This window comes from Hemiscyllium ocellatum, chromosome 1, assembly GCF_020745735.1.
Source record: "Hemiscyllium ocellatum isolate sHemOce1 chromosome 1, sHemOce1.pat.X.cur, whole genome shotgun sequence".
NCBI classification, from domain to species: domain Eukaryota; kingdom Metazoa; phylum Chordata; class Chondrichthyes; order Orectolobiformes; family Hemiscylliidae; genus Hemiscyllium; species Hemiscyllium ocellatum.
In genome coordinates, this window is record NC_083401.1 from 59,436,317 (window position 1) to 59,448,933 (window position 12,617).

Genomic DNA, 12,617 nt, shown 5'->3' on the forward strand with positions numbered 1-12,617 from the left:
TTCAAATAAGGGTTAAGCTTGCCAGTGACTGCACCTGACATTTTGTACTGTACATAAGGCAGTTTCATTAACAAAATCAAGGAGTTACCAATCAAGTATCCTCCATATCCACAAGGATTTCGTTCCTGAGAACTTCTGTGAATGATGAAATTCACAAGTACGGAGCTCAGTGAAAATGGGTTAAAAATCATACACGCAACATATGCCTGCAGATACATATCATTCTGCTATAACATGTTAACATAACAATTTAACGCAAATTCACTAATGAGATTGACGAATTGGGGACTGTTTCCAAAGCGTGAACTTTTAAAATATATTGGCTCTAACACTATTACATTCACACTCTAAGCGCTGTTTCTAAAGTGCAATTTTTCTATATGGGGTTGCACAACCATCGTGTTACAGAAGCATTTCTTGAACTGACTTTTGTTGATACTTATTTTTTGGCCTAGATAGGTGACTTCATGATTTGTGATTTCAGATAAAGATCTACTGTAATATAATTTTCTGGAATTCATTAGTAGGATAAAGGCATCACTGACTAGGCCAGCATTTATTGCCCTTCCCTAATTGCTAAAAGGGCAGTTAAGAATCAACCACATTGCTGTAGGTCTGGAGCTACATGTAGGCCAGACCAGCTAAGGAGGGAAGATTAGCTTGCTCCAAGAAAAGGGCATTAGTGAACCAGGTGGTTTTTCTGACAACTAACAGTAGATTCATGATCATTAGACTCAATTCCAGATTTGATTTTCTTGAATTCAAAATCCAACATCTGCTGTGGCAGGATTCATACCCACATCCTCAGAACATTATGAGTCTCTAGATTAAGAGTCCAGTGATAATTACCACTGGACCATCACCTTCCCTGTAATTCAGACACAAAGTCAGGGATTCTCAAAAGTCAGTTTTTTTAAAAAATTCATTCACTTGTGGGATTCACTGGCTGGACAGAATTTTTTACCCAACTCTTGAAGGTGATAGGCTCCCTCCTGCTTGTCCACAATGCATCAGAGAGAAAGCGCCAAGATTTAGAGTTCAATTCAACAAAACAGTATTTTATGTAATTCATCCAATGAATAATCCAGAAGTGAAAATAAAATCGGAGATAATAGATTTTCTGGGACTAAGTGGCATGATCAATTATGCAATTTGAATGGATTTAAGATTCTTAAATAGTGTATTGTGTGCTAACAAAATGTGCTGATATATTACGAGTTCACCAAATATTTTAGAATCATACAGACGTACAGCAGAGAAACAGATCCTTCAGTCCAACTCATCCACGCCAACCATGCTTACTTAATCTAGTCCCATTTGCCAGCACTTGGCCCATATCCCTCTAAACCCTTCCTACTTATGTACCCATCCAGATGCCTTTTAAATGAATTATACCAGCCTCCAACACTTCCTCTGGCAAATCATTCCACAGACATCCTCTGAGAAAAAGTTAGGTCTTAACTGACAGTTTTATTCTTCAGTTACCAACATCTATTTAAAAAGGTGCACTGACCTTTCCGACACTTGGAGTAAACTAATGCCTCCACTTCAGTAGGATCACAGGCCAAAATGCCTATTTTATACTGTCAAGTCTGTACCACTAAAAAGAAATACACACAAATTCTACACAAGCCCTGTTTGTCCAGGACTAGGCCCATAGTCTTGAACGTTATGACATCAAGTGCTTACCAGAGCACTTTTTAAAAAGGTTGGAGGATATTTGCCACAACTACCCTCCTAGGCACTGTATCCTAGACACCCACCACCCTCTAAGTGAAAACATTATTCCTTCAATCCCCTCCAAATACCCTGCCTTTCACCTTAAAGATGCATCCTCGTGTTAATTGCCTTTCAACTAAGGATCAGTTGCTTTCCATCCACCTTGCTCGATGCTCAATCCTCAGCAAAATCATGGTGAATCCCTTCACCCATTCCAGTGCAACTGCATCCTTCCTATATTGCAGTTTACAGATCTGCACATCGTACTCCCGCTATGACCTAACCAAAGTCCTGTACAGTTCCATCAATCTCCTGACTCTTATTACACGTCATCAATGATAAAGGCAAGTGTCCCACATGCCTTCACCACTCCATTAACTTGTCCTGCCTCCTTCAGGATTCTGTGTATAAGAACCCACTCCACCCCCACCAAAATCTCTCTTCCTCCAAGAGATAGTTTCTAGGTGTCCTGCCAATCACTACTTCCCTCAGGAGAAATATTCAACTACTTTTGGTTGAAGTCTATTTCAACTATGTTTGCAATTTTGATATTACAGGACTTGACAGGTTTTTCAAATTGCTATACTAAGTATTTTCAGTTGTAACAATTACAAACCAACTGGCATACACGCTAGATAAAACTGACTATTACTCAAGATACTGGCATGTACAGAACATGTAAAGAAATTTAAATTAATAGATTGGTCAAGTTTAAAAACAGCCTTCAAATAAACTGACAGAAGATATAAATGCTACATTCCAGGTACTAGAGATGAGCTGTTTGATATTACTGACTTCCCCCACTATAAAAACAAGCAGTCTGCCAAAAGGCTAACATTCTAATTTGTTTAACTAACATTGAATGATGGAGTCTATTGGCACTGCTACATCACAAGACATATACAACAGCTGTTGTGGATCCAATGGCACATTTCTGAACAGAACTAAATTTATTAGAGTACTAATCTTACCACAAGATTAAATTGCATCTAAAGAATCTATTATTTCATGCACGTAAAAAACTTTAAATCAAGCAAAAGACGTCAATTCACCATTACGTATGATTAATTCTTGGGCAATTGGTATAAAAGTGCACCACAGACAGAGCAGCAATGACTATTAATTCTTAAGATAAGAGCTCACAAACTACTGTAGGCCATTTCACAAATAATGCTCGAGTGACTTTGATGTTCTATCAACAGGTTTGAACACTTGAGGGAAAAAAAGCATTCCAACACAAGTCTCTTACTTACATCTTCATTCCAGTCTTCAGTAACCCAGTCCTCCATGGAATTCTGCCAAGCACCTAGAATAACAGGCGGGGGGGGGGGGGGGGGGGGGGGGGGGGAGAGAGTGAGATAGGATCTGACAAATCAATTTTATATATCCTTAAAAAATTTTAAGTGCAGTAATATTTTCAGTGGACATTTTCCTACCTGTTCCATTATTTTGACTCGCCTCCCAAATTTCAGATGTTGTTCCAAAACCATTATTTGTTGCAGAATCTGCATAGTCTATGGGGTTAAAGGTTCTGCAATTGAAATATACCAAGTGAATGCAAAGGATATTTACATAATTAAGCAAAATGAGAGACTTTACAATGAAAAATTCAGATGGTCACTTTAACAAATACCATCAAAAATCACTATTGCTACATTTACAGTTACAGTCACAGTCAGGACCATACAGTGCAGAAACAGACCCTTCAGTCCAACTCATCCACGCCCACCAGATATCGTAAACTGATCTAGTCCCATTTGCTAGCATTTGGCCCATTTCCTTCAAAACCCTTTCTATTTGTGTACCCATCCAGATGCTTTTTAAATGTTCCAAATATACCCGCCTCATCACCAGTTTATTTCACATATTGCCAGAGGTGGTGGCGAAGGCAGGTATAAATCCTAGAATGCTGAACAATCCAGCCTCCCTTTAAGATGACCTGTTAAGATCAAACCTCTATTACTGTCAGAATAATAAGGCACTCCATTTAAGAAGTCTCACTCTGCTAATTATAGGTAGTCTGTCCTTTTCCAGTTATCTGCATTGCACGACATCTAATTTTTGACCTTCAATTTAAATCAATAGCATAGATTTCAACTCTAAACATATTAACAGTGATGAATTATAGCAGATTACATCAACACATCTGCAAGACAGCTGACAGCGCTTTTAATACATGGAACCTATGAGATAAACAATTAAGAAAAATACTTACTTACCCCATACCTTGTGCTGAAAATCTTCCTGCTCCCCTACCTCTATTACGTCCACGAAATCCTACAAATTTGAATGAACAAATATCATAAACTGCACAGCTACAGTTTTCACAGGCTGCAATCCAACACTCAGATTGGGATTACACTATTTGTGTATTTCTAATGTTGAATCAAGGTCAATATTTAATGTTAGAGCAAGCATCCTCTTGATTGGGATTGCAGAGGAAAGAGGAGTTTGATGTCAACATCTCTGGAACACAAACAGCAGTTGGATCAACCAAAATATTTTTCTAATCGAGGAGAGTCTGACCTTATTGGCTACAGGACTTTTTCCTCAGATACGGCTGCCAAAAAAACATGTAAAAAGTACGAGTCCTTGCCCTGGTCCATCTGTTGACACTTGTATACATGTAAGGACAGTTTTTGTTATGAAGCTTGTTTCCTGCAATGGTGAATTATTGGAATTTAGTATTAAACAAAAGAGAAGGCCATGGTATTAAGTGGCCATCCAAAGATTAAAAAATATAGTTTTAAAAAAAATAGAAGATTACTTGGCAACTAGCCTCCCAGCTATCAAAATTGGAACTGTAAGTTTAACTGCAGCTTGAACATGTTGTTGCCCTCTGAAGGTCTCTGTCATAATTTGACCACAATTATATTTAGAATCTTTTCAATGAAATTTGCTTCATTGTAATAAAAGAGCAAGCCAAACTGTGTCCATGCATATGGTGTATTCTTCTTTATTCCCCCTTGACCTCTCTGCAATCTTTGATAGATGAGCATGAGCGTGTCACTTTACACCATCACTATTCCTCTGTTGTCAAGTCTGAGGGAACTGCTCTTACTTGGTTCCAAGCTTATCTACTTAATTATAACCTTTAGTCTTCATAATATTATCTCTGAAGCTTCTCAAAAATCTATACTTGGAGACTTTCACTTTCTTAGTGCACATATTGACCTCTGTCAGTATTAACTGTGTACATAGAATCAGCTTCCATATGTACATTGACAACTTCAGGTTTCATATACTCTATGACATCTGTCAATCCATCTACTGTCTCTGTCTTCTCAGATTTCACTTTCAGTTCTTTCTATAGCTGAATCACTCCAGCACCAGCAATATTTTGGTGAACATCCTCAGCACCATGTTTTGTGCAGTCACACTCTTATTATGGTGTCATGACCAGAATGGGTCACAGAGTTTGGTCTGAGATGTGGAATTCCTTTCTAATCTATTTCACCACTCATTTCCTCCTCCTTATTTCAGACCTTTTTTAAAAATAACCATGTTTGAACAAGCTTTAAATCATCCCTCCAGATATCTTTTTTTGGCTACAATTTTTTTTGATTATGTTTCTATGATGTTGACAGAACAAATTAAGTTCTGAAAAATGAAGTATCCTTTTATCATGATTTATTAGTATCATGCATTGGCAATCATTTTGAATTCTGGAGTCATTGTAAATGTGAAAATATTTAGTGACGATATCCAAAGTCCCAATTTACATGACTTGGTGAGTCAAATTAAAAGAACACCGGGCTTCCATATTTAACAAGAAAATAACTGTCGACATTAACCAACTGTGTTCAACCAGTGGCACTTAGGAAACATGGACTACTAAGTTATAACGTGACAATTTCAACTCTATCCTTTGTGATCAATGAAGTAGTTTTGAAGTGCAAGAAATACAAATGCTTCTCACTTTGTACGTTAATGCTTGTACAATTTTAGAATTTTTTCCCAGGTTGGGACACTTTAAACTCCAAATTTGAAATATATTGCAGTTCTAAATCTCTAGTGGAAGAATATCGATGCTGGAGTGCTGTGAGTCCTTTGTAAATCTTTGCAACACTTTGCCAGTAATTTTGTGTTTGTTGTTGGTGACAACATCATGTCTTTTACATGGAAAGATGCTTTATTCACTACTTTTTACCCTCTGTCTTATTAAAAAAAACCTATTTCACACTACACAACATAATTACATAAAATATCATCAAATAAACCAGAAAGGACAGGGAGATTAGTGTCCGTGAAAAAGAAATGGAGCAATATCATATTTACTATAGTCGAATATAGTACAAGCCAAATGCAGGTGAAAAATCAGAGATGACTAGTTTCTGAATTTTGGAGTATGTCTTAAACATCTTAGATTAACCATTATAATGGTCTGTCTGAATGAGTACCAAATTGTGGAAATTGTTTTTGTCCTATCGGCTCAATTCCCAGTTTGTGGGCAGCACGGTGGCACAGTGGTTAGCACTGCTGTCTCTCAGCGCCAGAGATCCGGGTTCGATTCACGCCTCAGGCGATTCACTGTGTGGAGTTTGCACGTTCTCCCCGTGTCTGCGTGGGTTTCCTCCGGGTGCTCCGGTTTCCTCTCAGTCTAAAGATGTGTGGGTCAGGCGAATTGGCCATGCTAAATTGCCCCTAATGTTAGGTAAGAGGTAAGTGTAGGGGTATGGGTGGGTTGCGCTTCGGCGCGTCGGTGTGGACCTGTTGGGCCGAAGGGCCCGTTTCCACACTAAGTAATCTAATCTAGAAACTGAATTAAAGTTATCCAAACCATTCACAAGTATAAGTAGAAATTTTACTGCTATTACCTCAACTGGTCTCAACCCTTGCTCCAAGGCAAAAGTACGAGTAATAACTCACTGCATCACTGATGAATTGGTTGAGAAACTTCTTAGTCAGTAAGCATCTATGCATGAATAAATCATGTTAAAGTGCCAACATTTTCACATTCTAACTTATTATAAATGTTAAAGCATTCTTTCATGGCTTTTTTACAACACGCCTTTGCAAGATGTCTGATTGATCTGTTACAGAAACATGTCCTTTACACTCTGACACTGTTTAACCGTATTGAGTTTTTCTACGACTTGGAATTTGCAGACTATCATGATAAATTCTAAATTCACATAGGATGCTATTATGCATTCAGCTTAAATCCAGAGCTGGAAGATGTAAAGCACAAGATTCAATTCGGCAAGTAAAAATAAATTTGATATCTCAGACATCAAAATACAGACATTTAACATTTGGGAAACATACTTCTAGATTGTCTGTTTAAAAGATTTCATCGTTTATCACAGATCCTCTGGCAAACTGCTAAAATGAAGATCTTTGTTGGAGCATGTATTTGGTTGTCTATTTCAGACATAATGTGATCAGTAGATATTAGCAGTTAGCCCGTGGATCTTTATGAATTCTGATATTGTAGTTTTGTTTATTCTTCAAGTGATAAGGGCTTCATGTGCTGGGTCAGCATTTATTTCCCATCCCTTGAGATATTGAAGGGTGAATTTGCTGACCTGCAGGAAATTGGATGTCCTGAGGGTAGGGTGGTATGCTTCTGTCTTACAGGTAGAATGTAAAAAATCTACATCCCTATCTCTTGGCATTCAGAGCCATTTCCTAATTATTCAGAGTAAAAGAGTTACATTATTATCCCCTATTCAGAATTAATAAGAACATTGCAATTAAAATTCTGACCATATCCTGGAGTTAAAAAAAAGATTCACAACATATCTGGCCATCTAGGGATGATGTACATTACATGGTTTCTGGAAGTGATATGATCACTACATTGTGTCTTGAGTGGCATGTGACTGTAGGGGAATGGCTAGGGCCGTTTTGTGGGCATTACTGACAGTAATGTGAAAGTCTTGTACTGTATGAAGGAAGTTCAGAGATATCTTTGACACGACTCTGCTAGCCCTGCAAAGTGTGTTAAGGGTTTCTCCAGAAAGCTTGTACTTGATAAAAGTTTGGTTGTTCACAGAAGTTGGCACGTTGCAATTGCATCAAGAGTGTAAGAATCTCAAGAAAAAGAACCCAACACTCTGATTGCCCTTTTCAAATGGCTATTATGAACTACCTTCAATTGCTGCAGTACACTTGGTGTAGGTGTACATATAAAACGATTAGGAATAGAGCTCCAGGACAGTGAAGTAACAGTGACATAGTTCAGGATAACAATGGCTTAGAGAGGAACTTTTAGGTAAGTGTGTACCCCCTAATCTGTTGACCTTGTTCTTCTAGATTGTAGTGACAATGAGTTTGGAAGGTGCTGTTTTATGGCCTTGGTGACTTTGTAGACAGTTGCTACGATGTATTGGTGGTGGAAAGAGTGAATGTTTGTGGTTTTGTGTCAGTCAAGCAGGCTCCTTTATCCTGAATGGTGTCAAGCTTTTTGATTGTTGTTGGAGCTGTACTCATCCAAACGACTGGAGAGTATTTCATCACATTCCTGACTTGTTGATGGTGGACAGGCTTTGGGAGTCAAGAGATGTGTCACGTGCTAGGAGGAAGTAAGGACTGCAGATGCTGGAGATCAGAATCAAAACGTGTGGGGCTTTAAAAGCACAGTCGGTCAGGCATCATCTGAGAAGCAGGAGAATTGACATTTTGGACATAAGCCCTTCATTACTTGCTGCTGAATTCCTAATGTCTGATCTGCACTTGTAACCAAAGTATTTACATAGCTAATCGAGTTCAGTTTCTGTTTACTGGTAACTCGAGAATGTTGTTAGTGGAGGATTCAGCAATAGCATTGCCTTTTGAAAAGTCAAGGGATGATGGTTAGAATCTCTTCTGTTGGAGATGATCATTACCTGACACTTTTGTGCCATGAATGTTACTTGCCACTTTCCACTAGAGACAAAGAAAGGGATAAACACATGAGTAGAAAGGGAATAGAGGGATATGGATTTGGTTCATAAACAAAGGTTAAATGTGGCAAGAAGGCTTGGAGGGCCAAATGGCCTGTTCCTGTGCTGTATTGTTCTTGTTCTGAATCACCCTGCTGCTGCTGCTGGTCCTGGCCCTACCTCTGACCCAAGCACGCGACCCTGTTATTGGGTGCTGATGTACCCTCCTCCCTCAGATGCTGCTTGTCAGCTCAGGCCTGGATATTATTCTGGTCTGTTGCATTTGGACACAGACTAATTCAATATCTGAGGAATTGCAAATGGCACTGAACATGTGCAGTTATCGGACTTTATGACAGAAAATCATTAATAAGACAGCTAAATATGTTTGGGTGTAGGACTCTACTTAGAAAATAGATACAACAATAGGCCATTTGGCCCTTCTGGCCTGCACCACCATTCAATATGATCATGGAATTTCAGTATTCCATTCCTGCTTTCTGTCCATTGCCCCTTGATCTTTTAGTCAAAAGGGTCACATCCAGCTCACCTCTTGTATATATTTAACAAACTGGCTCCAACAGCTTTGTGTGCTAGACAATCCTATAGGTTCACAACTCTGAATGAAGAGATTCTTCCTCATGTCAGTCCTGAATGGTTTACCCCTTATTCTTACACTGTGACTCCGAGCTCTTTGGGTTGGATGCTCCTAGCAGGGTATAATGTGAACTCGATGGGTTGAATGGCTTGCTTCCGCAATATAGGGATTCTGTGGATGCTATGGGTTAATAGTTTAGGTGGGGAAACTGCATGTCATCTCCTGGGAGTCCTTGTACACCAGTTGCTGAAAGTAAGCATGCAGATATAGCAAATGGTGAAGTGTGAAAATGGTACGTTGGCCTTCATAGCAAGAAGATTAAAATACAGGAGCCAAGATCATCTTACTGCAACTGTTTAGGGCATTGGCAAGACCGCACCTGAAAAATTACGTGCAAATTTGGTCTCCTTATCCAAGGAAGGCTATTCTAGCTTTGCAATTCTTTCGAAGATTTGTGGCTCAGGTTGAGGTTCTCCAAACGTTTATGGGTGCAATACACTAAAACTAGCCTGATGATGGGAAAGGTAAAAACAATGACTGCAGATGCTGGAAACCAGATTCTGGATTAGTGGTGCTGGAAGAGCACAGCAGTTCAGGCAGCATCCAAGGAGCAGCGAAATCTACGTTCGGGCAAAGCCCTTCATCAGGAATAAAGGCAGTGAGCCTGAAGCATGGAGAAATAAGCTAGAGGAGGATGGGGGTGGGGAGAAAGTAGCATAGAGTACAATGGGTGAGTGGGGGAGGGGATGAAGGTGATAGGTCAGGGAGGAGAGGGTGGAGTGAATAGGTGGAAAAGAAGATAGGCAGGTAGGACAAGTCCGGACAAGTCATGGGGACAGTGCTGAGCTGGAAGTTTGGAACTAGGGTGAGGCAGGGGAAGGGGAAATGAGGAAACTGTTGAAGTCCACATTGATGCCCTGGGGTTGAAGTGTTCCGAGGTGGAAGATGAGGCGTTCTTCCTCCAGGCGTCTGGTGGTGAGGGAGCAGCGGCGGAGGCGGCCCAGGGCCTCCATGTCCTCGGCCAAGTGGGAAGGGGGGGGGGGTTTAAAAGTTGGGCCACGGGGTGGTGTGGTTGGAAGAACGCCTCATCTTCCGCCTTTAAGCTGAAAGGCAGCAGAGAATTATTACACCATTTTACATTCTTCTGCAGAGTTCCCAGTTTACTTTATCACACCTGATCAGGCCCACAATTTCATGAGGCCCCAAGACACAGGAGCAGAAGAGACAGGCCACTCAGCCCATCAAGTGTGCTCAGCCAGTTACATCTGGGAGCTGTTTTGATAACCTTCAACATCATTTTCCTGCCTTTTCCCCATAACTCAATTTCATCATTAAAAAACTAACATTACAAATACTAAGTCAGAGCCTGGACAGCTCTGTGCAATAAAAATTCCACAATTTCATGACCCACACAAGAAATTCTTCCTCATTCATCTTAAATAGGCGATTTCTTATTCTGAGACTACACCCTCTAGTCCCAAATCATTCCACTTAGCGTATCTCCAGTGTCATGCTCCTTAAGAATCTATGTCTCAAAGTCACATCACATACTTCTAAACTCAGTACAGGCCCAAATTACTCAATCCCTCAAGAAAATACATATCTGCCTCATGAAACTTCTCCTGAAGGCCTCCAATGCCAAGGTAGCTTTATATTAGGCATTCAGAACTGCCTAGTATTCTAGCTCTAGTCTGACTAGTGCCTCGTACAACTTTAACAAGACTTCAATATTTCTATATACATTCCCTTTACTTCAAAAGGCCAACATTCCATTTGCCTTCCTGAATACCTGAACTTAGATGCTAGCTTTTTGTAACTCATGAACAAGGACTCAAATCCCTCTGGTCTGTAGTTTTCAGCAGTCTTTCTCCATTTGCCCCAATTCACCCCATGGGGTGAATTTGCATGAGCAGACTTGTATTTGTAGATAGAGTCTATTTTGTTCAATAAGCATATAAGCTGTTGGCAGTCCGTCTACGTGACATTTTATCAATTCCTTCTTTAAAAATAGAACCAGTCTGACTTAAGTTTGGGGTACAGACTCTAACCTCACACCTTTAATGCATTGTTTGAGTTAAGCTGTCATTTTAAGATGTCACCTTAAGTTATCTCGGGAATGTGACTTGAAAGAAGTTCCGGGATTGACACATTAATCAAAACCTGCAAACCATTCTAAATAATTCAAGACTGAACAGCAATCTAGATTTGTTCAAAACATTGCACCAGTTGTATGACACTTTGACTTTCAATATAAACTCGAGGTCCCATAATCTATCCCACGAGCTACCTGAAGGAGCAGCACTCCAAAAGTTTGTATTTCCAAATAAACCTATTAGAGCATAACATGGTGCGATTTTTAACTTTGCCCTAAGATCAGGTTTCAGGATTTTGGACAAGGGATGATTTCCATGATTCATGACAGTGTTTTCAAAATATTTCAAAAACAGATTTCGGGGGGATCCAAGATGGCGACGACCCAGCAAGACTGAGTCCACAGTGCTCTACCCAAAACTTGGGCAAAGTGGGCTATCCACCCTCACCACACTCACTAAACCATTTATAATAGTTGTTAACCTTAAATAGTTACCTATTAATACATTTAAATAGTCTAATACTAGCTGGAAAATTAGTAAAGGGAAGGGAACAGGCGGCTCTAAGAAAGCAGGGACCCCTCCCCCAGCCTCTCCCTCTTCAGCTGCAACAAAGGTGTCTTCAGCTACTTCAGGAGATTTACCAATGAAGATGAGCTTTGAGGAGATGTTTGCCAGGTGGGAGGCGAAGATTGATGCTTTTATCGATGAGTCTCGGCAGAGCAGAGAAGCACTATCAGCCGAGCTGCAGAAGCAGGGCAGAGACATTCAGGAATTGGAGTGCCGAGTCAGAGAGGTGGAGTCGAAGGCCGCAGCCTCAGAGACTGCGATAAAATCGGCAGCCGACCACATCCGTTTTCTTGAGAATCGAGTCCAGAACCTAGAAAACCACATTGATGACCTCGAAAATCGATGTCGTAGAAAAAATATTCGGTTGTTGGGCCTGCCCGAGCAGGAAGAGGGAGGCCAGCTGACAGCATTCTTAGAGCATTGGCTGCCACAACTTTTAAATCTGCATAATGGATCAGGCCAGGTAAGGGTAGAATGGGCCTACCGGGTCACAGTACGTGGGCCCGGCTCAACCCAGCGCCCACGCCCGGTCCTGTTCCAGCTGCAGAGCTATAGGGAGAGGCAGATGCTCCTGGAAGCCTCAAGAAATCTGGGAAAAGATCCCCAAACTATGACCCACAAAGGATCCAGGATCATGCTGTTCCAGGACTTCTCCCCAGCTTTGGTCCGAAAGAGGAAGGCATTCGATGAGGCGAAGAAGCGTTTAAGGGACTTAAATATTCAGTACTCCTTACGATATCCAGCGACGCTACGCCTTAGCCACGAAGGATCCAT

The 12,617-nt window shown here is 40.5% G+C and overlaps 1 protein-coding gene across 8 annotated transcripts in view; it reads right to left on the reverse strand.

Moving 5' to 3' along the window:
* The window catches only part of ubap2a (ubiquitin associated protein 2a), a 122,274-nt gene that overhangs the window by 72,800 nt on the left and 36,857 nt on the right, over window positions 1–12,617 (reverse strand). For 7 of the 8 annotated variants that reach the window (XM_060855828.1, XM_060855875.1, XM_060855501.1 and 4 more), the window contains 3 exons: window positions 3,939–3,996; window positions 3,156–3,250; window positions 2,973–3,025 (listed from right to left, as the gene is read on the reverse strand). In XM_060855828.1, the coding sequence (XP_060711811.1) occupies window positions 2,973–3,025; window positions 3,156–3,250; window positions 3,939–3,996 (206 nt within the window). Of the gene's footprint in view, window positions 1–2,862; window positions 2,879–2,972; window positions 3,026–3,155; window positions 3,251–3,938; window positions 3,997–12,617 lie in introns of those variants that run through there. The other variant, XM_060855952.1, reaches the window with a different exon arrangement.